At 52.6% G+C, this 26,040-nt stretch overlaps 2 protein-coding genes and 1 long non-coding RNA gene across 3 annotated transcripts; all 3 read left to right on the top strand.

Annotated features, from left to right (window-relative positions):
• Positions 1-15,365: 15,365 nt before the first annotated feature.
• LOC129638031 (uncharacterized) lies at positions 15,366-15,816 on the top strand. Its single transcript, XR_008707664.1, has 2 exons — positions 15,366-15,499; positions 15,643-15,816. It is a non-coding gene; the product is annotated as an uncharacterized LOC129638031 (long non-coding RNA).
• Positions 15,817-17,195: 1,379 nt separating this feature from the next.
• On the top strand, positions 17,196-17,543 carry PRM3 (protamine 3). The gene has a single exon (XM_055561596.1). It carries the CDS (start codon positions 17,196-17,198, stop codon positions 17,496-17,498), a length of 303 nt encoding a protein of 100 aa, XP_055417571.1. The 3' UTR covers positions 17,499-17,543.
• A 4,089-nt stretch (positions 17,544-21,632) lies between these two features.
• TNP2 (transition protein 2) lies at positions 21,633-23,133 on the top strand. The gene is made up of 2 exons (XM_055562191.1): positions 21,633-22,055; positions 22,957-23,133. The coding sequence occupies exons 1-2, from the start codon at positions 21,677-21,679 to the stop codon at positions 22,971-22,973; spliced, it is 396 nt and encodes a 131-aa protein (XP_055418166.1). The 5' UTR covers positions 21,633-21,676; the 3' UTR covers positions 22,974-23,133.
• The last annotated feature ends 2,907 nt before the right edge of the window (positions 23,134-26,040 follow it).

Genomic DNA, 26,040 nt, shown 5'->3' with positions numbered 1-26,040 from the left:
GCACAAAGTTTAACGTGAGGGCCTCTCATTTCAATTCCACATTTACTGTGAGTATTTGGTGAATATACTTACAAAATTGGGTCTATGAATTCTCTAAAGAATAATTTATGTAATATTCTGGAAAAGACAAAACTATGGAGACAGTGAAGAGATCAGTGGTTGCTGGGAAAGGAAGAAGAGATGAACAGCTGGAGCACAGAGGAGTTTTAGGGCCATGAAATTATTCTGTAGGACACTGTCATGGGGGGACACATGTCATTATACATCTGTCAAACCCTAATATAAGCCACATGCTGTGCTGTGCTGAGTCCCTCAGTCGTGCCCAACTTTTTGAGACCCCATGGACTCTGCCAGGCTCCTCTGCCCAGGGGATTCACCAGGCAAGAACAGAGTAGGTTGCCATGCCCTCCTCCAAGGGATCTTCCCAACCCAGGGATTGAATCCAGGTCTCCCGCATTGCAGGCCGATTCTTTACTGTCTGAACCACCAGGGAAGCCCAAGAATTCCCACCAGGGAAGCCCCAAGAATACTAGAGCGGGTAGCCTATCCCTTCTCCAGGGGAACTTTCTGACCCTGGGATCAAACCAGGGTCTCCTGCATTGCAGGCAGATTCTTTACCAGCTGAGCTACCCACGAAGCCCAATATAAGCCAAAGACTTGAGCTGATGTGTCAATACTGGTTCATCAATTATAACAAAGGTACCACAGCAATGCAAGATGTTTTTGGTTTTTTGCTCACACCTCTCGGCATAGAGGAGCTTAGTTCCTGGACCAGGTTTGGGATCTGTGTCCCCTACAGTGGAAGTGCAGATTCTTAACCACTGGACCACCAGGGAAGTCCCAAGATGTTAATAATAACAGGGGGAAAGTGGGGAGGGGACTTGGGGGAGGGGTTGGAGAGGAGGTATATGAGAACTCCCAGTACTTGCTGCACAATTATCTGTAAACCTAAAATCACTTAAAATTTTTTAAAAAAGCAATTCATTAGGATAAATGAATTAACCTCCCAAATGAAATGTTTTGACGGATGTTTTAATGTTTATAATAGCCAGGACATGGAAGCAACCTAGATGTCCATCAGCAGATGAATGGATAAGAAAGCTGTGGTGCATATATATACACAATGGAGTATTACTCAGCCATTAAAAATAATACATTTGAATCAGTTCTAATGAGGTGGATGAAACTGGAGCCTATTATACAGAGTGAAGTAAGCCAGAAAGAAAAATACCAATACAGTATACTAATGCATAATTATGGTATTTAGAAAGATGGTAACGATAACCCTGTATGTGAGACAGCAAAAGAGACACAGATGTATAGAACAGTCTTTTGGACTCTGTGGGAGAGGGAAAGTGTGGGATGATTTGGGAGGATGGCATTGAAACATGTATATTATCATATGTGAAATGAATCGCCAGTCCAAGTTCGATGCATGGTACAGGATGCTCGGGCTGGTGCACTGGGATGACCCAGAGGGATAGGATGGGGAGGGAGGTGGGAGGGGGGTTCAGGATGGGGAACACATGTACACACGTGGCGGATTCATGTCAATGTATGGCAGAACAAATACAATATTGTAATTAGCCTCCAATTAAAATAAATAAATTTATATTAAAAAAAAAAAAAGGCAAAGCAGCTCTCAGTAACACGTGAAGCCCACCCTGCAGGTGAGTATTCTGGGAGCAGGCAGACTTCCAAGGTAACAACGCTGTAAGCTCGCAGTCAGCGCCCCCTGCCCCTTGACCTCCCCGCCTAGAGTGCTGAGATTGGCTCCGATGCTGGCCAGCGGGGCTGCGATGAACTGTCACCTAGTCTGTGTCCCTCTGTGAGAGCTCACGGCTCATCACCGTGTGCTGAACTTTCCAAACACAGGAGCCACAAGCCCAGGTGGCAGGTGGGCCCCTAACACATGGCTTGTCTGAATCGAGGTGTGTCTTGAGAGGGCAATCTACCCAGACTTGGTACAAAGAGAGGAAGGAAAAGCCATCGTTTCTGTACTGACAGCAGCCGTCGCCTCTCCCTCCGCCCGGTGCCCCTCCTCCACATGGCTTCCAGGACACTCCCCCGGCTCCCTCGGCCCCAGCTGCTCCTCAGCCCCCCGAAACTGGGAGGGCCCAGGCCCAGTGCTGGGGACTGTCTTCATCTCCATCTCCGCTCACCCCTGTGATGCTCACAGTGGGCGCCCTGAGATGTCTGAATCCCCAAACATGAACATGTTACCTTACACGGCAAAAGGATTTTGCAAATTTGCTGAGATTGAGGATCTTGAGACGGGGCGATTATCCTGGAGTGTCCAGGTGGGCCCAGTGCAATCATGAGCTACCGGAAAAGGCAAGAGGCAGGAGGGCCAGGGTCGGGGGCGGTTGAGGAAGGAGGGCAGGGGGCACTGTGAGCGCGGCGGCCAGAAGCTGCGAGAGGCGAGGGGACGGGCTCTCCCCCGGGGCCTCCAGAGAGGACCGCGGCCCTGGGGACACCTTGATTCTACCCCCAGACCACCAGTTCTGGAATGCTAACTTGCAGAACTGTGGAGACAATAAATTTGTGCTGTTTTGCGCTGTAGTTTGTGATACGATGTCACAGCAGCGATAGGAAACTGAGACAGTAAAATGACCCAGTCTTGTAAGTTAAATACGCAAGATGCCCAAATATATCACCTTCAGCCCAGACGTCAGGCTCAGATACTGAACTGCCGGCTCAATACCTCCTTGGAGACATCTGAATTCTGGACCTTTCCCCCAAGCCTTCTTGTCGCCTGTTCCATCTCAGTTATTGGCAACTTGGTCCCTTCCGGGTGCTCATGCGAAAAGCCTCAGCACCATCCTTGACTCTTCTTTTACTTTTTTTTTTTAATTAATTAAATAATTTATCATTTATTTTTGGCTGTGCTGGGTCTTTGTGGTGTGCATGGACTCTTTCTAGCTGTGGCAAGCGGGGGCCACTCTCTAGCTGTGGTGCCCGGGCTTCTCACTGCGGTGGCTTCTCTTGTACGGATCACATGCTCTAGAAAGCAGGGGCTCAGGAGTTGCAGCACATGGGCTTAGCTGCCCTGTGGCACGTGGAACCTTCCCGGACCAGGGATTGCATCTGGGTCCCCTGTATTGGCTGTCGGATTCTTAACCACTGGACCACCAGGGAAGTCCCTCTTCTTTCTCTCTTGCTTCCCTCATTCAGGCTGCTAGTAAGTCCTGTTGGCTCCATCTTCAAAACTGAGCCAGAATCTAACCCCTCCTCATCAAGCCCACTGCGACCACCCTGGTCTGAGTCACCGTCGCCGCTTCTCTGTGTGATGGATACAGCCTCCTCACTGGGCCCTCTGCTTCCACCCTGTCCCCACCCCTGCCCTTCCCAACATAGCAGCAGCATAAGGGGTCCCTCGAGTCAGAGAATGTCATACCTGTGGTCTCCATCTCATTCAGAGTAAAAGCCAAATCCTTAGCATGGCCAAGAAAGCCATCTATAATGTGGTACCCCTCCCCTACCTCTATGATTTTGCCTCCCCTAACCCCTGACCTCTCTCTGCTGCAGCCACCCCAACCTTCTGACTGTTCCTTGAACACAGCGGGTACAGCCTCATACCGGAGCCTTTGCACAGGCTGGTCCTTCTGCCTGAGACATGCCTCCCTGATATCCACATCATTGACTCCCTCCTTGCTTTCAGGATTTGCTCAAATGTCACCTCATCAACAAGGCCTACCCTGATTACCCTAAACCGCTGCTCTTCCCAACCAGCCCCAGCTGGTCCAGCCATCCTCATCCTGCTCTACAACATACTCAACAACTTACTTATCATACTTCTTGCTCCATCGCCTGTATTAGGATATCAACTCCATGAGGGCAGGGATCTTTGCTTTGTTTACTGTGGGTAGAACAGTGCTCACCATAAAGGGCATTCAATAAATATCAACTAAATAAATTTATAAAAGGAAAGGTGTCAGGATAAAGGTTAAAAATTCTAAAACCACTCTACGTGCATGCTGGAGTTCAATGTGAGAAAATGGATGGTAGATTTCTAGAAGCCAGGTTTCCCACTGTTGGGTGAGAAGTTATGTAACTAAGCAAGGGGAGGAGCCTAGAATGATCCATGTGGTGGTGGATCAGAGTTAGAGACATCAGGGTGAACTTACCTTTAACAGTGATACAGAAGGCTACATATAGAAATATGTATGGATTTGTATTCACACACAAGGGCTTCCCTGCTGGTGCAGTGGTAAGGAATCCGCCTGCCAGTGCAGGAGACACAGGAGTGCAGGTTCAATCCTGGGTTGGGAAGATCCTCTGGAGAAGGGAATGGCAACCCACTCCAGTATTCTTGCCTGGGAAATCCCATGGGAAGAGGAGCCTGGTGGACTACAGTCCAGGGGGTCACAAAGAGTCAGACACAACTGAGTGACTGAGCACACACACACACATACATATACACAGGTTATTACACGCAAGTATGTTTCCCAGAGGGCCTAAAAGAAACAACACCCCAGAGCAACAAGCACATCCAGCATCCAGTCTTTGATCTCTAAAGCCATCCTCCAATAAAAGGAACTAGGGTTCCTTGTAGAAATGGTTGATTTCTAGGTAAAGACCCTGATGCTGGGAAAGATTGAAGGCAGGAGGAAAAGGGGACAACAGAGGATGAGATAGTTGGATGGCATCACCGACTCGATGGTCATGAGTTTGAGTAAGCTCCGGGAGTTGGTGATGGACAGGGAAGCCTGGCATGCTGCAGCCTATGGGGCCGCAAAGAGTTGGACACCACTGAGCAACTGAACTGAGCTGAGGTCTAAAACAGGAAATATACAAGATGGGCCTGGGGTATCTAATAGAGCCAGAACGTAAGGAGGTGCTCAGAAACTCACAATGGTGGGGCACGTCAAAGGGACAAGGGGCCAGCTGAAGAGCTAATGGCCAAAATGGGAACAACTTGAGCAATACCATAAAGCACAGCATGAATTATAACCCACAGTATGAAATGCCCATAGGTCTATACTGATGTAAAGGTAGGATTGAAATAAAGACATGAGGGAGCACGGACAAATCTCCAGGGCAGAAGCATTTCAAAGACTTTGTGCACATACTCTGCCCTCAAGGAGGTGGGGCATAACTTTCCAGCCCTTGCAATGTGGGCTGCACAGGGTGACTTCCCTCTGCATAATATTGTACACAGTAGTAAAGAAACCCGACACGCGGTGCCTCAGCGGTGATCAAGGGACCCTTCAACCACAGTAGGTTGGCTCGAGAGCACGTGCCCTCGTTCAGAGGTGAGAAGAACGACACTTTCCCTCTGTGATCTTCCTCCTCCAAACACATAATCTCCAGTCTAGTCATGAGAAGAACATCAGACAAACCCTAACTGAGGGGCCTTCTGCAAAATACCTGACCAGTGCTCCGCAAAACTGTCATAGACACCAAAGACAAGTGAAGTCTGAGAAACCAGCGCAGCCCAGAGGAGCCCAAGGAGACATGATAATTAAATGGGATCCTGGAACAGAAAAAGGATGTGAAGGAAAAACTAAGGGAATATGAATAAGGTCTAGACTTTAGTTAACAATAATGCATCAAAATTGGTTTATTGTGACAGACGCATCGTCCCAAACACGACGTTAATAACAAGGAAAACTGGATGTGATACCCTGAACTGGATCCTGGAACAAAAATGGGCATTTGTGGAAAAATTGGTGAAATCCAAATAGAGTCTGGAGTTGGTTAATAGTAACGTTACAACACTGGTTTTTATAAGATGACATAAGATGTTAACAATGGGGGAAACTGGGTGAGAAGTAGTAGATGGGAACTCTTTGCAACTAACTTTTCAACTTTTTCCAAAAGAAAAGTGTACTAAAAAAAGAAAAATAACCTGACAATTAAATAGGTTCCTGGTACATGGCAGTTGCTCAGGGAACAAGGTAACGGGTATTATGATTTTCCTTTATTTTTTTTCCCATGATGGAAATAACTCACTAAGTATCCAGCAATGTCAATGGCCCCTAGACTGGTAAAAGATTCCAAACAATACAAAAATGAATAAAACAGAGAGTGAAACCTTCCATAATTTCACTCCCCACTGCTAAGTCAATATATTATATTCTGGACTTTTCCCTATGCATATGTGAACATATAAAAATTTTTGCAGACAAAGGGTGATACCCTGCATTTTGAGACACTGTGGGCTTCCTTTCGTATCAGGTCACATAGCTCTGGTTACAGTTCTTTATTTTTTTATTTTATTTTGGAGTACAGTTGAATAACAGTGCTGTGTTAGTTTCAGGTGTACAGTAAAGTGATTAAGTTATACATATACATGTATCTGGGCTTCCCAGGTGGTTCAATGGTAAAGAATCTGTGTGCCGATGCAGGAGACACAGGAGATGTGCGACCAATCCCTGGGTCTGGAAGATCCCCAGGAGTAGGAAATGGCACCCCACTCCAGAATTCTTGCTTGGAAAATTCCACAGAAAGAGGAGCTTGGTGGGCTACAGTCCATGGGGTCGCAAAGTATCAGACACGACTGAACAGTTAAGCACGCAAGCATACATGTATCTATCCTTTTCCAAATTCTTTTCCCATTTAGGCTATTACCGAGTCCTGAGCCGAGTTCCCTGTGTTGTACAGTAGGTCCTTATTGCCTATCTATTTTAAATAGAGGAGTGTGCGTATGTCAACCCCAAGCTCCCAATCTATCCCTCCCCCTTATCTCCCCTAGTAACCATAAATTCATTCTCTAGGTCTGTGAGTCTGTTTCTATTTTGTAAATAAATTCATTTGTATCTTTTTCTTTAATATTCCACATATAAGCAATATCACATGATATTTGCCTTTCTCTGTCTGACTTCATAATCTCCAGGTCCATTGCAGGTTGGTGCAAATGGCAATATTTTATATACACAAGGGACTATTACTCAGCCATTAAAAAGAATGAAATGCAGTGTTCTTCTGAATGGCTGTGATATGGACGCGACAATGGACTGTTTCCTTAAGATGGACAGTCAGGGACCGTCAATTTTCTTCCCACAGAGTGCTCTAGCGAGCACCTTCCCACACACACCTTCATGACCACGTGTGGGAACTCCTGCACCCAGGACCGACCCCTGGCTGCAAAGTGGTGAGTGTGGTGGCACCTTTACAACACTGTCTGCCTACTGTTGACCTTTTCTCGTTGCCCCGAGAATTAACGGCCTGGCTCCACACTTCTCAAAGGCAGAAGGCCGCATGAAGCCCCTACCTCTCTCTCCATCTCTTTGATGACCTCTCCCCTTGATCAAGGCAGCCGTGGGTGGCCATTGTGACATCACGGATGTGGGTGGGGGGAGGGGGGAGGATAGGACACACGGTGTGACTGACCAACCAGGGCCTCAGGGGACAGAACTGGGTGTCCTTCTGAGACTAGGCGTGTGTTTGAGATGGCAGGAGTCTTGGAGGTTTCTCAGCCTGGGGCCAGCCCAGCAGAACTGGGGCAGTGGGCAGGGAGAGGCTGCTGACATTTCAAAAGTCATACTATCAATCCATGATCTTATATTTAGAAAATGACAAAGAGCCTGATGGTACAAAGCGTCCCTTTATTGTTCAGTTCTTCCGCAAATATTTGGATTTTGGATGTCTTTTATGTACTGATTACTCTCAGTGCTGGGATGACCTCAGTGAACAAAACTGAGTTCCTGAATCCACAGAACTTGTATTCTCCTTGGAGACAAATAATAAAGCAATCAGTATGAGTTAGTGGCAAGTGTTGCATTATTTAGGGTAAATAGCCGGCTGCGAGAACCCACAAATCCCAGCATTTCTGGTGGCCCCTGCAAGTCCTCTGGCTCCGGAGCTGGCCAAATGCCCCGTCCTGGAGCTCCGAGGACCGCCTCTTACCGGGACCTCTCCCCTACCTCTCTGATGATTTGATTCACGCTCATCTCCTCCACTAAACTGTAAGGCTGAGACCTGCATCCTCCTCTGTAGCCCCAGGGGCCTCCTTTTAGTTCCATGCTTTTTCCTGTCGCACTGCAGAGACCTGAACCCAATGGGCCACTCCTGTGCGGTGGCCTCAGCCTCAGCCAAGCCTCAGTCCACCTGCCCGCTCCATGGAGCAGCTGTCTCAGACCTGCCTGGGGTACAAGTTCCCCACCAGCTACCCTGGGTCCCTCCTGGCTGTGGCAATGATCCACAGCCCCTTTCACAGCATGACGTTGCTGGGAAGTGCCAGCCCGTGGACTTGGCCTCCAGACCTTCCTTGTGGCCCATGGGTCGTGTGACAGACTGACCGATGAGGTGGGAACAGAAGCGCAGAGTATTGCTCTGGGCCCAGGCAGTTAGGGCAGAGGAGCCTTCCCTGCCCGCCCCTCCTCTGAATGTGGACGCCCGGGATGTGCTTGGAGCCCATGTCTGAGGAGGCCTGCCTCCCTGAGTGACCACGTGGTGCAGAGCCACTTGCTCCCTCCCAGCTGGGACACCCACACGGGACAGACGCCGGGAGAGCTGGCTCCTTTGTCTCACTGGGATCTCAGCTCTGATGTCGCCTCCTCAAGAAGTCCTGTCCCCGGGACCCTAAAGTAGTATCAGCCTAGTCTATGCACACCTGTAATAAACTTCAAAGTCTTCTGTTCATTTGTTTGTTCGCTTGAATAATATTGTCTGTCCCAACTAGAAGGTGAGCTTCTTGGGGGCAAGAAGCTCTCTTGCTCGTGTGGTATTCCCACTGCCTACAAGAGTGCTGGTACACAGTAGGTGCTCAATAAAAAACCCTGGTGACAGAGGGACCTGTTCTGTATAACTCGAATGTCTCATCTGGTTGTTTTACAGCGGACATTAACATGACATTGGAAAGCAATTATCCTCTAATTAAAAATAAATACCCTATGATCAACCATTATGGAAAAGAATATTTTAAAAAAAGAATGTATATATGTATAACTGAATCACTTTGCTGTACAACAGGAGTTAATGTTGTAAAGCATCTATACTTCAATAAAAAATAAATTAAGAAAAATAAAAAACTAAAAAAAAAAATTCCTCATCTGCAAAACCAGGTAAATACCCCTCTCTGTCATCTCATGGGGCTCCTTTGAGACCACACGGCTTATCTTCAAAAAGTACTCAGTGTTACAGGACAGGGTGTGTATCTTAAGCTCATCTAGACATGAACCAATTAGTGAGAATTTGGTGCTTACCGCCTACCTGCCAGGTGCAGCTCTCTTATAACTTATTGGATTAGAGCTTCAGATTCATGGTTTTCCCACCTTGTCGTAAGTTGGGAGGTGGGGTCCTAGAAGTTTCTGGCTGTACCCCCTCTGGGGTACTAACTACCCACTGGCCCCTTTCTCCTTCCTAAGAACCCCAGCTTTATCCTGAGGGGCAGAGTGCTCTTGCCATCAGGCAAATGATCAGAAGAAGAAGTTGCTGGTGGAGGTTGTCTGGGAAAGTTCTTTATAGCGTGCGTCTGGACTCCTTTGGCCCACCCCCTTTTTCCTTCATTCCTTCTTGGACAGTAGGTACACCTGAATTTTCAGCAGGGCTGAGGCTGGCCCTTAATGTTCCTTTGTGAGCTATCTAATTAGAAAAAAGACAGCTCCCATGGGCAGAAGCTTACCTCTGGGTGCTGGGCCTGGCCTGCACCATTCAATCCCTTTGGCTGAGAGCTTTGAGCAGTACACAAACTGCGCAACCATCCTTGGCGCCCATGATTTTGGACTATGAGGCAACCTTGAGGATGGAAAGCACTTCCTTGGGGCAGAGGTGAAAAATAAAAGTCTGGACCCTTGATAAGGGTGGAGCCCTTATACCAGCCCTGGAAGGCCTTCTTTTCCTTTTGTGTTTCGGAAGAATTGTCTTAATAATTTATTTTGAAATAACTTCAAAGTTAGAGAAAAGTCACAAGAACCATACAAAGAACTTTCTTTCATTCAGACTGGTTGATTGTTAATATTCTATTCCATCTACTCCCCTCTTTTTCCCTCCCTCCGTCCCTGCCTCCCTCCCTTTGTCTCCCTCCTTTAATGTAGACATGCAGCCCTTATTACTGTTCTCTTTCTGAATCACTCAAGAGTAGCTGGCAAACATGATACCCATTATCCCCAAATACTTGTCGTGTAGATCCCCAAAGAGGAGACTCTAGCCACCATCCAAATCACCTCTGATTTCTTCCTTTTTATTAATTTTTATGGGAGTATAAGTGAAACTGAAAGTGAAGTCGCTCAGTCGTGTCCAGCTCTTTGCGGCCCCGTGGACTGTAGCCTACCAGGCTCCTCCCTCCATGGGATTCTCCAGGCAAGAATACTGGAGTGGGCTGCCATTTCCTTCTCCAGGGGATCTTCCCAACCCAGGAATCGAACCCGACTCTCCCGCATTGCAGGCAGACGCTTTAACCTCTGAGCCACCAGGGAGGCCCCATGGGAGCATAATTGACTTACAATGCTGTGTTAGTTTCAGGTGTACAGCGAGGTGAATCCATTGTATATATACATATATCCACTCTTTTTAAGATCCTTTTCCCATTTAGGCCACCACAGAGCACTGAGTAGAGTCTCCTGTGCTACACAGTAGATTCTCATTAGGTATCTATTTTGTACATAGCCGTGTATCCATGTTAACTCTGACTTCTTAAATGAAACAAAACTTCTATGCCAAAGTCTTCCCTTGTAGCTCAGTTGGTTAAGAATCTGCCTACAATGCAGGACACTCAGGTTCGATTCCCGGGTCGGGACGATCCCCTGGAGAAGGAAATAGCAACCCATTCCAGTATTCTTGCCTGGAGAATCCCATGGACAGAGGAGCCTGGTGGGCTACAGTCCATGGGGTTGCAAGAGTTGGACATGACTTGGTGACTAAACCACCACCACATGCCAAAGACACTTATTTTGGTTTCCTGCTATGAGTAACGATTTCAAATTCTAATTGCTACCTTCCTTATCTGTCGTGCCCACCCTTCCCCCACGCTCTCTGCTCTGTCCCCCTCGGCCTCCCTTTGATTTCTTACACCTTCCAAGCAACTTTCAGCCTCAGAACTTTTTTTTTTTTTTTTTTTACCAGTTGAGGTAAAATTCACATCATGTAAAATCCAGCATACTAAAAAAGTGAAAATTCACTGTCAATGCAAACATTCACCATGTTGGGTAACTGTCGTCACTTTCTGGGTCCAAAACATATTTATTCACACCAAAAGGAGCCCCCGCACCGCTTATGGAGCGGCCGCTCCCATTTCACCCGCTTCTGGGCAACCACCAACCCATTCCTGCGTCGGTGGCCTTCCCTCAGTGGCTGTTTCACTACTGGAATCACACACGTGCTGCCTCAGGACTTGACAGCAGCTGATCCCTCTTCCCAGATGCTCTTCCCTCCTCCCACTCCAATCATCTTCCTTAAGAGGCCTTCCTGGGGCCTCTCCTGAGGTCAAGTCCCCCCAGCATAACTTTCTCATAAAAGCCCAAAGTTTCTCTCTGGAGCATTTTTTTCACAAGTGCTCTGCATGGTAATTTCATTGGGTTTCCCTGGTGGCTCAGACGGTAAAGAATCTGCCTGCGATGCAGGAGACCCGGGTTCAATCTCTGGGCTAGGAAGATCCCCTGGAGGAGGGCACGGGCAACCCACTCCAATATTCTCAGCTGGAGCACTCCATGGACGGAGGAGTCTGGTGGGCTACATATAGTCTGTGGGGTTGCGGTTCATGTTCTCTACATTAAGAATGTAAAGTTTATTAGGCAGGAACATGTCTGACTTGTTTACCAGTATTTGCCAGGGCCTCGCCAGAACCTGGCATACACTGTAAACTGACTGAGTGGATGAGCTAGTGAGTGTCCTTACAAAGAAAAAGTCACCTCGTTCCCCTTTACAGAATTCCTCCTTTACAGAGGAGGAGGCATGGAGACCTGGACTTCATAGCTGGGTTCGGGCTGCTCATGGGGTCTTGGACCAGCTTGGCAGGAACTGTCATGACTCCTCTACCTCCCCCCCTCCCCACTGCATGATGTGATGTGGTCAAATTTATATACATTAATGACCTGGGGGGTCATTAATTAATGTGGAGGGGCCCCCACCCCCCCCACATCACAGCCCCACCCCTGCACATCACAGCCCCGCCCTCCTTCACCAAGCACCTCCCACATGCCCATATATGGGCATGATTCGGGCAGCTCTGACCCTGGTCTGTGAGGTCTGGGTCTCTGTGACCTCACAATGACCAGGGCCCTGCCCGGGTCTATATAAGAGGCCGGGGAGTCGGCCCCTGTCACAGCCCACAAATTCCACCTGCTCACAGGTTGGCTGGCTCAACCAAGGCGGTATCCCCTGCTCTGAGCATCCAGGCCGAATCCACCCAGCACCATGGCCAGATACCAATGCTGCCTCACCCATAGCCGGAGCAGATGCCGCCGCCGCCGCCGAAGAAGATGTGGCAGACGAAGGAGGCGCTTTTGTCGGAGGCGCAGGAGGAGAGGTGAAGAGGGCCCATCCTTGGGGGCAGGGGCCAGGGAGCTGGGGTGGGGCTGGGGGTTCGGGCTGTGCTGAAGTGTCCTCTTGACCTCTGGTTCTCCGCAGTGTGCTGCCGCCGCTACACCGTCCTAAGGTGTTCAAAACAGTAACCACACAGTAGCAAGACCACCGCACTCCTGCCTGGAAGATTACCAGCCTTCAAGGCCCTCTTGCCACATCTTGAACATGCCACCGTTCTAATGATATGAACAGGAGCCTGCTAACGAACAATGCCACCTGTCAATAAATGTTGAAAGTCATCATTCCACTCTTTGACTCTGCTTTGAGGGACTCGAGGCGGGGGGGCCAGGAGGGGGTTGGGGACGCCGGGAAGAGGGGATCATGCTGGATCATGTTCCAAACTCAACTACTCCCGAGTCACAAACCAAACCTGCTTCCCAGCCCCTAGTCCTTTACAGACCCCTTTCCAGTGGGGATGGGAGCTATGCTGGTTGATGAATACATCCCTCCCCAGTTCTGTGCTCAGTGGCTTTCTACTGACAGCTCGAGATGGGCCACAGAAATTGGCAAATGCTTCCACTAGGGCTTGCTTGCTGCCACCTCCCCGAGAGCCAAGAACCATTTCCCAGCTCAAGCTCGATTCACCAGCAACAATCCCTAAGGTGCCGGATGTTGACGTTTCCCATTGTTTAAAAAGTTGATGTCTTTGGGTATACAGTGAGTAACTTGTCCAGTGGTTAAGCTATCATTTAATCAGGTACAATATCCTCGTCCCGGGTGGACGAAACAAAAGTAACTTGCTCCGCTCAACCGTATGATTCTCTGAGATGTGAAGGTGATTCACGAAACACTGCTGTCTCCTGGACGCAAAACCGTCAGATCATTAACACAAGAGCTTGGGTCACGAGCTCACGGCACAGCAATTTAGCACAGGGCATTTTATCAGTGACCAGAACTCTGACCCAGCTGCCTAATGACAGGGCCACAGAAACATTGTGGCCCGACTTCCATCTCTGAGCACCATGGAGCATGGGTACTGAGCATTTGCCACTCCCAAGCCTCACACCCAACCTGCAAGGCAGTGTTGATGGCCCCGTCTTGGCAGGTGAGGCCACTGAGCCGGGAGATGAACTCGCTTCCATGACTCACCCACTCGATTGATTTCATAGCCTGTCAGAAAGATGCTGGTGGGAGGGCTGAACATGGACCCTCCTGGGTAGGCTTTTACAAGTAGATCAAGGGCCAGTGGTGGAGATGCTGACTTAGCATGGTCTCGGCGTAAGGCCTGGGCATGCAGATTTTGAGCAAGTGCCCTATCCTATCCTACTAAGAAGGAATGCTAACTGCTAAGTCACTTCAGTCATGTCCAACTCTGTGTGACCCCATAGACGGAAGCCCACCAGGCTCCCCCGTCCCTGGGATTCTCCAGGCAAGAACACTGGAGTGGGTTGCCATTTCCTTCTCCAATGCGTGAAAGTGAAAAGTGAAAGGGAAGTCGCTCAGTCGTGTCCGACTCTTAGCGACCCCATGGACTGCAGCCTTCCAGGCTCCTCCGTCCATGGGATTTTCCAGGCAAGAGTACTGGAGTGGGGTGCCATTGCCTTCTCCAGCTAAGAAGGATAGGAGGCCTCAAAAGTTTCCTATCACTGTTGTAAATAAATCACCACAAATTTCATAGCTTACAACACAAATGTATTGTCTCACATACATGGACCTTATGGGGCTAAAACTCAAGGTCTGAGCAGGTTTTGAAGGTTTTCAGAAGCATCATAACCTTGTCTTTCCCAGCTCCTTGCCAGCAACTGCATTCCTTGATTCAGGGCCCCTGCCTCCATTTTCAAAGCCAGTGGCTTAGCACCGTCATATCTCTTCCTGTGACCCTCCTGCCTCCCTCTTCCACCTTATAAGGATACATGTGGTTTTCCGGAACCCACACTGAGCCCACCCAGATGATCTAGGATGAGCTTTCCGTCTCTTTAAGTCACTCTTAAGAAAGTCCCTGCGTGTCTGCTCACACTCAGGGGCGAGGGCGTGAGGGCATTCGTCTGCCTACCGCGCCCTCCCCGCGGCTGCTATGGTTCTGATTCTGGATTTTCATGCCTGGAGAGGCTCAGCAGGAGGCCAGGGGTGGAGGGAAGATGGGCACATTTTTGGGGGAGGGAAGCGTGTGCCCCGGGCTGGGGAAGTGGGTGGAGGGCTGAGGGCATATGAACGCTGAAGTCTGGCCTTGGCTCCTTATCTGCAGGCACCACCAGCAAGCAAGTCACTTAACCTCTTCCTGCCTCATTTAAGGAGTGAATGTATGGAATTTGTGGAATTCCTGGCACAGAGTGAGCATAAGATAACCCTGTGGACAGATAAGCCCCAGTCCCAGCCCCCCAAGAGGCCACAGCCCTGGATGCAAAGGCAGCAAGGAAGCTTCAGGAACCCCCAGGAGCTGGGGGAGGGACAGGGTGTGAAGGCTTGGATCCAGACAAGGAGGCTGGCCCTCCTCTTCAGAGGTTTTGTCCCCTGGTTTCAAGGCATGGGGGACACGTTTTACGGGGTGAGGAGTTGGCTGCCCGCGCCCTGTGCTGCCTTCACAGAAGGGGCCCAGGTGGGGACAATGGTGGGGTGGGGCCGCCAAGTCACAGTGGGGGGCCCCCTTTATATACAAGTCCCCCCCACAGGCTGCAGACAGACCCGACCAACACTGTTAACAGCAAGAGCAGGGGCAGGCCTCAGCCTCCTCCCCATCCCCCCAAGGCCAGCTGCCGTCTCAGCCCGAGTCGCCCACCCGTGACCCCTCCAGCACGATGGTCCGATGCCGTGTGAAGAGTCCGACTGAAAGTCGACCCAGGCAGCAGGGCTCCGGGCAGCAGGGCGAGACAGAGCACCCGGATCAGGCGCGGGAGCTGAAGCCAGAAGACATCCCGGTCTACGGGAGGACTCACAGAGGCCGCTACCACTACAGACACAGGAGCCACACGCGGCGGCGCCCCTGCCGGAGGCGCCGGAGAAGGGCCTGCAGGCTCAGGAGGCGCCTCAGAGGTGCGGCGGGCACCCCCTGCGCTCCCATCCCGGGCACCCCCCAGGCCTCCAGGCCAGGCCTCAGGTGGGCAGTGGGCGGCTCCTGCAGCTCTGGGGCCCCACCCTGTCTGACAGCCCTCATCCTGTGCCCCCACCCCACCCCGGCAGCCCCCCCAACCCCCGCCCAGGTTCCCTAGATGGCCCCGTAACTGGAACTTTTTCCAAAAGGCTGCCAAAGGATGAGGAGGAGGAGGAGGAGATGCGGAAGGCAGCTCTAAGCTTCCCTGGGCCCACCAGAAAGAGTCACCTGCCAGGAAGCCCCTCGCAAGACCATGCCACATCCCCCTTGGAGCCCACGAGATCTTGAGTAAAATGAGCAAAAGTCATCTGCCAAATAAAGCTTGAGATAAGAAGCCTGCTAGCCTGCCCGGGTCTCTTTTGTACGAAGGCACAAACACATGGCTTCTGTTCCCCACGGGATCAGGGGAGGGGGCAGCGGCCGGGGCAGGGGGCTCATCCCCCACTGCTGTGTGCTGGTGTGTTCCCCTGTGAGCCTGGGGGCGGTCACCGGGAGCCATCAGGATGCCCAAAGCCATGCAACTCCACCTGGACCTTCCCATTTCCGGTCAACTCCCCAGCCACCTGAAGAACCTGAAAGGGGGCTGGGCGGCGAGGGCAAGTGGGAACTGAGACAAGATGGGAAGCAGGTCTGGCGTGCTCCAGCAAGAACAAGGCTAGCGCTGGGAGGGGGCACGAAAGGCAAAAGGCAGAACTGGGTGAGGTGGCGTGGGCCACTAGGGTTTGGAGGTGGGACCCTCATCCAGGACAGAGTCCGTTCCTCCCTGCTCTGAGCTTCTGATGGCTTCTTACAACCTTTGGAGTCCCTCTGCTGTGGCCACATCTCCAGCCTCCGCTCCCTGTGTGAAATCTCTCGGCCTCCCTCTAACAGGGACACTTATGGCTGCATTCAGGGCCCACCCAGATAACCCAGGATAATCCCACAATCCTGGGAGGCTCCTATTCAGCTGACCACAGCCACTGAGGGTTTGGGACAAGATCTCAATTATGGCTCACGTCGGAAACGAATTCCCAGTGCTCAGAAATGACCAAGCAGACTTAATCCCCTTCCTGGCTGAAACTGGGCTGGACAGACATGTGTAGCTAGAGAGACTAGTGACCCCAAGGGCTTATGAGCCGCTGCCTTTAAAGGGTGACTTTGGAGAACAGGAAGAGTAGGGTTTTATTTAGTTTCTTTTGTTTTAATCGTAAAAAACATGCGATTTAGATATGTCTGTGAAGGCACCACCCAGGTCAAGAAATCAGACACTTCCAGGCCCCCCGGGAAGGCTCCCTCCAGGCTGCCTTTCATCACATCCTGTCACCAGCTCTCTGGGGCTGGGCACTTCTGGGGTGTGGGGAAGGAGTCTGTGTGCTCTCCTGCTTGAGGAAATTCTATCCCCAACTCTCATCCCAGCTCAAATGGGGGAACCCCAGCCAGGGCAAACAAGGCCGGATGGAGGCAGAAACACAGCAGGGTGAGGCTGCCTGGCTGGGCCTGCCGTCTCGCCTCGGCCTTGCTCTGTGGCTGGCGGGGCCTCGGCGGGGCAGCTGGTGGCCCGGGTTGAGTGGGGTGTCGGCTCAGACTCAGGTCACTGAGGGCTGGAGGCTCCGGGGCGGGGGGCCCTTTGTGATGTCAGCGCCCTGCCTACCAGCCTCAGCGGCCCCTCCGTACCCCGCCAGTGGCCTTTCCTCCCAGTCCAGTGAGGCAGCCGAGGCGGGTGATGGGTTCCCGCTGTGCCAAGCTTGGGACGGGCCACGGCCGGGGCCACGAATCCTCCATGAAGAAGCTCGTGGCCTGCGTGAGCCAGGATAACTTCTCCTTGTCGTCGGAGGGCGAGGAGGAGGAAGAAGGCGAGGAGGAGGAGGAGGAGGAGGAGGAGGAGGAGGAGGAGGAGGGAGAAGAGGAGGAGCTCCCGGTGCAGGGCAAGCTGCTGCTGATGGAGGCCGGGCAGAAGGAGGAAGGGGCCGAAGACGCCGACTCAGAGGTCCAGCAGAGCCCCGAGCCCAAGCAGACGCGCTCCTGACCTGCGATGTGGTTGGGGAAGAGGAGCCGCCGCCGTTCCCGAGAGGAGGAGAGCTTTCAGAAAAGAGTCAATAAAGAGTCTCCAAGGAATCCTCTTCCTCCTGTCTGTCCTTGCCCCGCCACCACCCCGACCCCTGTGTCTGGTACCGTGTGTCGGGGGTGTGTGTGTGGGGGGGAGTGCGTGTGTGTGTAGGGAGGCTGAAGAGCAGTGACCCCTGTCCCTGAACCCCAGCCAGAAGTCCTCGAAAGGTCTGCTCCCTGAGGCCTCTTGGCCGCCGTCCCCTGCTGTGGGGGGTGGAGCACGTGGTGTCCTGGGCGCGTCCCACCTCCAGGGAGGATGCCTCTCCGAGTCTGAGCACCTGGTGGGACAGCGTCATCTCCCTCAGCACACCCCCACTGCTTTTCTAACTGTGGACAGTATTTTTTGGGGGGGAAGGGGAGTGGTGGTTGTGTCACGAGGCATGCGGCATCTTAGTTCCCTGACCAGGGATCGAACCCCTCCTTCCTGCCTGCTGCAGTGGAAGCGCAGAGTCTTAACCGTGGGGCCGCCGGGGAAGACCCTGGAGAGTCCCAGAGCACAGGCGTGGGAGCTCAGTGGACCTCCTGCCAGTTTCTTTGCGCCCGCTGCGTGACACTGAGCGCGTCCCTGTCTGCCTGTTAACACTAGCGACCCCGCAGGCCAGTGGGTCAGGAGAGGTGACTGAGATGCTGGGGAGGGACTGGGCCTGGCACACAGCGAGTGTTTCACCCAAGACGGGCACTGCAGCTGGAGCCACGGGGGTCCCACCTGACTCACAGAGCCTGGTTTTGGGGGACAGAGCAGGGGGAGGGGTCTGAGTCCTTCTCAGCCACTGGTTCTGCTGCCATCCTCAGGCTCAAGGGGACCGTCGGAACCCCTGCGAGAGGCTCGCTTCTGCCTTGCTCGGGGGGTCCCGCTGTGGGACAGAGCCGATGCCCTCACAAGGGCAGTGGGCAAAGGAAGCCCAGAGGAAGCCAGAAAGGACAGAGACCCAGACCTGTGTCCCTCAAGCTGGCCTTCCTTAGAGGCATCAGAATGCGCCTGTTGCCCCTCCTGGCCATGGCTCCCTTAACCCTTTTCTTTCCAATAGAAAAACAAACATGATCTCCACCCTCCGCCCTCCATAGCACCCAAAACACCAGTCTGGTGGGCCATTGAGAAGGATTCTGATTGGGGTTGCTGGGAGGGCTGGGGAGGTGGTATCTCCAGGGATGGTGTGAGAGGTAAGGAGAAGTCCTGGGCTCCTCAGAGAGTGGAGGCCACCATCACTGAGGCCTGGAGGCAGAGCAGGGCAGGGGAGGCCCGAGGGGGCAGCCCTGCTGTCTGACTATCCATCCCCGTCCCAACCAAGCAACGCGGTCAGAAGCTCCGCCCTTCTGTCCACGGCCCACAGGTCCACCCGCCCATTCACCTGCCCAGCAAACATTCGTGAAGTCCCTGCTGTATGCCTGGCACTGTACCAGTCACTATGGGCCCCGAGATTAATAAACCACAGTCTCTGTCCCACCCTGACAGCTCAATTGGTAAAGAATCCATCAGCAATGAGGAAGACCTGGATTCGATCCCTGGGTTGGAAAGATCCCCTGGACAAGGGATAGGCTACCCACTCCAGTATTCTGGCCTGGAGAATCCCATGGACTGTATAGACCATGGGGGTCGCAAAGAGTTGGACATGACTGAGTGACTTTCACTTCACTCTGTCCCACCAGGCACTCGAGGGTGGGGAAGTGGGCAGAGTGGAAGAGTAGGGGGAGGGGGGCGGAGAGGGAGAGGACACCTAGACAGAGTCTTCACAGCGTGGTCCCCAGTCAGCCCTGAGCCCACACAAGGCAGCGGCTTAGAACAGGGCCGCTCACGCCCCCTTAATCCCCGTGGAGGCCTCAGTGACCACGAGGCTGGACTGGAGGCGGCCAAGCCTGAGTCCGAATCCTGGCTCTGCCACTGACTAGCTGTGGGGCTCCGAGCTGGTCATTCAACCTCTCTGAGCCTGCTCCCCCTTTGCAAACTGTAATATTAGTTCCCCAGGGCTGCTGTAACAAGTGATCAAAAACCTGGCAGCTTATAATATATCCTTTCACCTTCCAGAAGCCAGAAGTCTGAAATCAAGGAGTTCTCTGGGCCACAGGCCCCGGCGGCCCCAGGGCAGCCTCCCTTTCCTTGTCCAGCCTACAGGGTCCACATGGCTCATGGCTGCATGGCTCTAGTCTGGGCCTCTGCCTTCCAGGGGCCCCTTCTCCCTGAGCCTGGTGGCCCCAGGGCAGCCTCCCTCTCCTTGTCCAGCCTACGGGGTCCGCATGGCTCACGGCTGCATGGCTCTAGTCTAGGCCTCTGCCTTTCTGGGGCCCCGTCTCCCTGAGCCCGGCGGCCCCAGGGTAGCCTCCCTCTCCTTGTCCAGCCTACGGGGTCTGCATGGTTCATGGCTGCATGGCTTTAGTCTGGGCCTCTGCCTTCCCGGGACCCCTTCTCCCTGAGCTTGGTGGCCCCAGGGCAGCCTCTCTCTCCTTGTCCAGCCTACGGGGTCCGCATGGCTCACGGCTGCATGGCTCTAGTCTGGGCCTCTGCCTTCCCGGGGCCCCGTCTCCCTGATCCTTCTCTTCGCTTTCTTATAAAGACATTGGCCTTTGGATTTAGGGTGCACTTGGATAATCCAGGATGCTCTGAATATCCTTAATTACGTCTGCAAAGAGGCTTTTCGAAATACAGTGACATTGACAGCTTCCTGGGATTGGGACGTGGACACATCCTTTGGGGGACTCTGTTCAGCCCAGTCTGAAGGTCACTAAGACTCAGAGACAAAGCCACCTAGAAGAGGTGGGGGCGGAGCCCAGCCATATCGGAAGTGTTCCCTAACGAAGGGTGATTTTCACCACGTGATCTGACACATTTATGAAGAAATAAACTACAGTAAAAGCAGATGATAGCAAAGCTGTGCGTGAGCAACAGACGTAGGCTGGGGGTTCTGCTAGGGGGAGGGGAGGTGGAGATGGTGGGAGTCTCCCGAGGTTGAGCTGTAGGGAGGGTTGAGGGCCAAGAGCTGAGACCAAGCGTTGACCGAGGCGGGGGAGGCATGGATGGCTGTGGAGAGAAACGGATGAAGGAGCTCTGACCAGGCCGTGTGCGTGCGCACGCACGGGGTGGGCTTTCTTCCCCAGGGGCTGGGAGGTCAGAGCGGGGTGCATACTGGGGCCGCGCTAGCAGAGGGGGAGGGGAGCGGAGGCGGCAGGCGGGAGGCAGGAGACCGGTTTTCAAGGGCCTCCTGAGGTTTGACAGGCGTCTCAGGCTCACAAGAATGCCAGGAAGGAAGGGGTGACAGCCCTTTGTCCAACAGGGAAACCAGGCCTCAAAACAACTGACCCAAGACAGGATATCAGAACAGAGTGGGCTTTGAACCCAACTCTGGATTTCCCAGCTATAAATCCTGCTGGGGAGGCAGGCTTGTCAGGCAGGCCCGAGGACCCTTTGGTTACTTTGTTTGTTTGTTCTATTCATTTATTAATTAGTTTATTTTTAACTGAAGGATAACCCCTTTACAGCATTGTGTTGGTTTCTGCCATACATCCACATCTTTGGTCACTCTTACCCTCCGCCTGATAAGTCATCCCATGGCTCAACGCGCACCCACCCCGGTGGCGGTCGTCTGCCTTACTGACCGCCCACCCATCCCCACTCTACTGGGGTCAGGGCTGTGCTCCTGGATTCCAGCCTGCCTGCGTGGAGTCAGAACAAGACTGGGCATGATTGGACACGTTTATTGAGTTCTCACTGCCGGCTGGCCCCGAGGAGCGGGTAGGTGTTCTATGCCCCATTCTACAAAAGCAGGGAAACTGGGACTAGAGAGGTGGGTGCCCGGGGGGAAGAGATCAGAAGGAAAAGCAGCAGCAGGCCCAGGTGTGGGCCCAGCTCCACCCAACCTGAGGGGCTGCTCTCAACCCACAGACACGCCCTTTGAAAGCTGCCCCACCCTGCATGTTAGGATGAGGGCAGAGGGCTTTGTTCCCCGTTGGGCCACGTCTGTTACATACCCCCCTGTGGCCGGTGCCATCACAATCGGGCCCAACTATATAACCAGGGGCTGCCAGGGCCTCTGTGAAGCTGGGTCTGCCAGAAGCGGAGGAGGAGGCGGCGGCCCCTGCCCCTCTAAGCGAGGCCGCCCCCCACCCATGGACACCAAGACACAGAGCCTTCCCAACACCCACGCCCAGCCCCACAGCAACTCTCGGCCCCAAAGCCACGCCTGCCACCGCTGCAGCTGCAGCCAGCGCTGCCAGAGCCGCAGCCGCAGCCGCAGCCGCAGCCGCAGCGCCAGCCGGCGCCCGAGGAGCCACTGCAGCCCCGCTGGCCGCCAGGGCCAGAGCCCAGGCCCCAGCCCTCCTCTGAGGCGCCACAGACACACCATGCACTCCCACCAGTGTCCCTCGCGGTCCATCACCCACTCTTGCAGCCACTCCAAGAACAGAAAGAACTTGGAGGGAAAGGTGATCAAGAGGAAGCAGGTCAAGAGGAGCAAGCAGGTGTACAAAAGAAAGAGGCAGAGCTCAGGTACCTGTCAAGCCGGTGGCCTTTCACAGGACTCCCCCAGAGAAGGGCGGTGCAGCCCAGCGGGGCTGTAGAGGCAGTGAGGTGAAGGCTGCCTCCGCCAAGTCAGAGCACAGAGGACGCACAGGCAAGAGTTAAGAGGGAGAGGAACTATGGCAGTTGTATATACATGATGCATTGATGGAATAGCTCTTTAATTGCATGGGTTGATTGGAAGGATGGACGAATGGCAGATTAGCTAGGTGGAAGCATGGAGAGGTGAATAAGGCTGGGTAGATGAATAATTAGGAGGCCTGTTAGATAGGGAATGGGGAGAAGAGTTAGATGGTTGCTTGAGTGGATGGGTAAGAAGGATGAGGGGAAGGAATGAATCCATTAAGTGACTGAGAATCAGAAGGGATGTGATTAGATTTCTAGATTGGGCTGATGCACTGGGAGGGTGAATGAATTGGTTGGCTGGGCAGATGGCTAAGTAGATAAGGGTTTGAACACAATTGGATATCTGCAGGCATGAATATTGAGAGGATATGAATTGGTTAAATAATGGTGGTCTAGGTGGGTGGAGGATCAGGTTGGTGGATGGATAAATGAACTGATAGATAAACTGACTGGACGGCAAACTGGCTGAATGGACTAACTGGACCAATGAACGAAAGAAAGACAGTGGGATTGGTGGACTGGATGTGTAGCCTGGACGTGGTTTGAATGTTGGACAGGGTTGAATTCACGGGTGCATGATAAATGGATGGATTCCCAAGTCAAAAGGACCTTGATGACTGTGTCAGTTCTAGCCATGTCCCATATCTGATTACACATGAGCATCCAAAAACCCAAAGGAGAGGGTTAAGTGACCTTAGGAAGCACTCAGTTATTAAAGGCTCCCTTTCCCATTCCTATCCCTTAGGACAGAAGTACAACTGAGATGGCACCCCATGGCTTGTTCCTGTGTCTGTTTCATCAAGCTAAGAAACGCCATCACACGTGGAACGTTAGAAGGAAGAAGTCAACTTTGCAGGAACATGTTACTACAGTGGTTACTGCAGTGATTTCTATGCAACATTGAGTAAAGCTTGTACACTGGATGACTTATCCTGGAGTCGTTTCATTAACTGTGTCATGTTTTGGGGGGCCTGGCTGGAAGCACAAAGCAGGGAAGAGGTTGGGTAGGGAGGAGGCACATGCCTTGGGATGGGATCTCATAAAAGTGTAAGGTATCAGACCTCGTGTGGAGCAGAAATGAATGGGAGGTAAACACACCAAGAAGCCTTTGGCATAGATGGGCAACACTCTGCTCGGGATAGATGGGCAACGCTCTGCTCGGGAGCGTGTATAGCTCCCATGTGCTCATGCACGGGAAAAGGCAATGGCACCCCACTCCAGTACTCTTGCCTGGAAAATCCCATGGACGGAGGAGCCTGGTAGGCTGCAGTCCATGGGGTCGCCAAGAGTCGGACACGACTGAGCAACTTCCCTTTCACTTTTCACTTTCATGCATTGGAGACAGAAATGGCAACCCACTCCAGTGTTCTTGCCTGGAGAATCCCAGGGACGGGGAAGCCTGGTGGGCTGCCGTCTATGGGGTCACACAGAGTTGGACACGACTGAAGCGACTCAGCAGTAGCAGTGCACATGCACACTCACACATGGGATATGCTCGAGCCCACACACTGTTCGTGTCGTCCACACACAGAATGAGCAGGCCAGGACCATGGCAGGAGACAGGCAGGAAGGGGGTTAGGAACATGTGCTTTGCAGTCCAGAGCATCCTGAGTTTGAGTCCTGGCTCATTTTGTTTGCCTGCTGTGTTCCCTTGGGTTGGTGATCAACCTCTCTGAGCCTCATTTGTTTCAATACATAAAGGGCAAAGTGCTTTCAGGGGCTGGGCTGAAACACAAGACTGCATCCACAGAAAGAACACAAATGTACAAGCACAAGATTTGCTAGTCACGGGACCTCCCTGATGGTCCGGTGGTTAAGAATCCACCTTTTAATAACGCAGGGGACATGGATTCAATCCCTGGTCAGGGAACTGATCCCCACGGCCACAGCTAGAGAGCCCATGTGCCGCAAGTACAGAGCCCACACACTCTGGAGCCCACATGCTGCAAGGAAAGATCCCACCTGCCGCAACTAAGGCCAGATATAGCCAAATATGAAACATTTGCTGGTCACAATAAGCAGAATCAAGGGAGCCGGTCTGGGTGTAACACAGAGCAACTCTGGTGGGGTTTGGGGTGGGGACCGAGTTCAAGGAAATGGGGACCCGAGGAAAGTACATTGCAGGCCAAGGGAACAGCATGTGCAAAGCCTGGAGGGAGCAAGGAAGGAGTCTGAGGTATTCTAAAGGCTGGAGCGGCTGGCACAGGTGTAGGGGTGCCACCAGGGGGTGGGAGCGCCAGGTGGGGGCCAGGCCATGCAGGGTTTGCAGGCCATGGGGAACCTGGACATTTTATTTGGTGTGATAAGTCACGGGAGGTCTTAATCAGGCAAGCAACAGGGTTGAGCATCTTTGCTGTGTGGAGAGTGACTGGCAGGGGACCAAAGGGACAAGAGGAAGCACTGTGGGCAGCGTGTGGCCAGGAGTGAGGGAGCAGAGCCTAGACCAAGCGTGGCAACAGAGACGTTCCTCTTGGAGGGAAATTCTGAGATCAGAGATTCCTGCTTTGCCCCAAAACTCCTGGTTCCCTGTTTAAAAACCTAAGTCTGGAACTTCCCTGGTGGCCCAGTGGTTGAGAATCTGTCTGCCAAGGCAGGGGACATGGGTTTGATCCTTGGTCTGGGAAGATTCCACATGTCATGGTGCAAGTAAGCCCGTGAGCCACAACTACCAAAGTCCGCGGGCCTTAGAGCCCGTGCTCTGCAGCCAGAAAAGTCACTGCAGTGAGAGCCTCGCGCACCACAACTACAGAGTAGCCCCCACTCGCCATAGCTTGAGAAAGCCCATGTGTATCAACTAAGACCCAGCACAAACAAACAAAAAGTAAGGCCAAATAAAGCCATGATAGTCACTGAAACACTTTTGTGCAGAAGCAGTTGGGAAGTGCTTCTAGAGGGCAAGTTTCAAGGGAGGAGGTGGAGACAGAGGGTCAGAGGATAAGGTCAGGGACTTTAAGACCCACTCACCAGAGGACTTCCCTATTCCCTGGACACTGTCCTTGTCTGATACGATCACAGAAGGCAGGAGCTCTACTGCAGAGAACATCAACTCTGTAATAGAAGTGAACTGGGAAGCAGACAGACTGGGTCACAAGTGTGCTTTATGGACCCATTCCGACCCCACATTTCCCTGAAACCAACACTCAGAAAGAAGTGCCTCAGTAACACAGACACCCAGTCGCACATATAAACTGCCACTCAAACCCACTCAGATGCGGAGCCTGAGGTTCACGTGCGGACTCCCAAATGCACGTCCCCGCCTCCACACACACACACAGGTTCTCACACGCCTCCCCTCCCACACAATGAAACACAAGCAAGCACTTGCAGGCACACAGCTACCCTCCTGCAGTTAGACACACAGTGACAAGAGGAGCAAAATCAAACCACAGATTCATTCTTTCGCTTGCTTGGTTTGGGGTGGCGGCGGCAGTAGTCTGGCGGCAGGCCTGCTGGAAACCCAAATTCAGGAAACAGAGAGAAGTAGATGCTAACTCCAGCCACTGAGGGGCCTGGCACATTCTGCCCGTGTTGGGATGCTGGGGTGAAGTGAGGTCTGGGCAACAGAAACAGCCCTGCCTGTGGTGGGGCTGCTCGCTCAGCTGCCTGGGGAGCACCCTCCTAAGAGGACACAACAGTCCTAGGGGTGGAGAGGGGACAGCCAGGGAAGAGGGTACAGACCCTCTGTAGTGCTGAGACGCCTATTAGAGGTATGATTCAGGAGAAAAGAACACCTCAAGCTCTGGAGATTCGGCCCCTCTCTTCCCTCACTGGGTGACCCCAGGACTGCCTCTTCACCTCTCTGAACCTTGGTTCAAGCAGTAAAGACTGC

This window comes from Bubalus kerabau, chromosome 23, assembly GCF_029407905.1.
Source record: "Bubalus kerabau isolate K-KA32 ecotype Philippines breed swamp buffalo chromosome 23, PCC_UOA_SB_1v2, whole genome shotgun sequence".
In the NCBI taxonomy this organism is placed as follows: Eukaryota; Metazoa; Chordata; class Mammalia; order Artiodactyla; family Bovidae; genus Bubalus; species Bubalus kerabau.
Note: the sequence above shows the minus strand (reverse complement) of the source record. Positions and strands in the feature narration are given on the sequence as shown.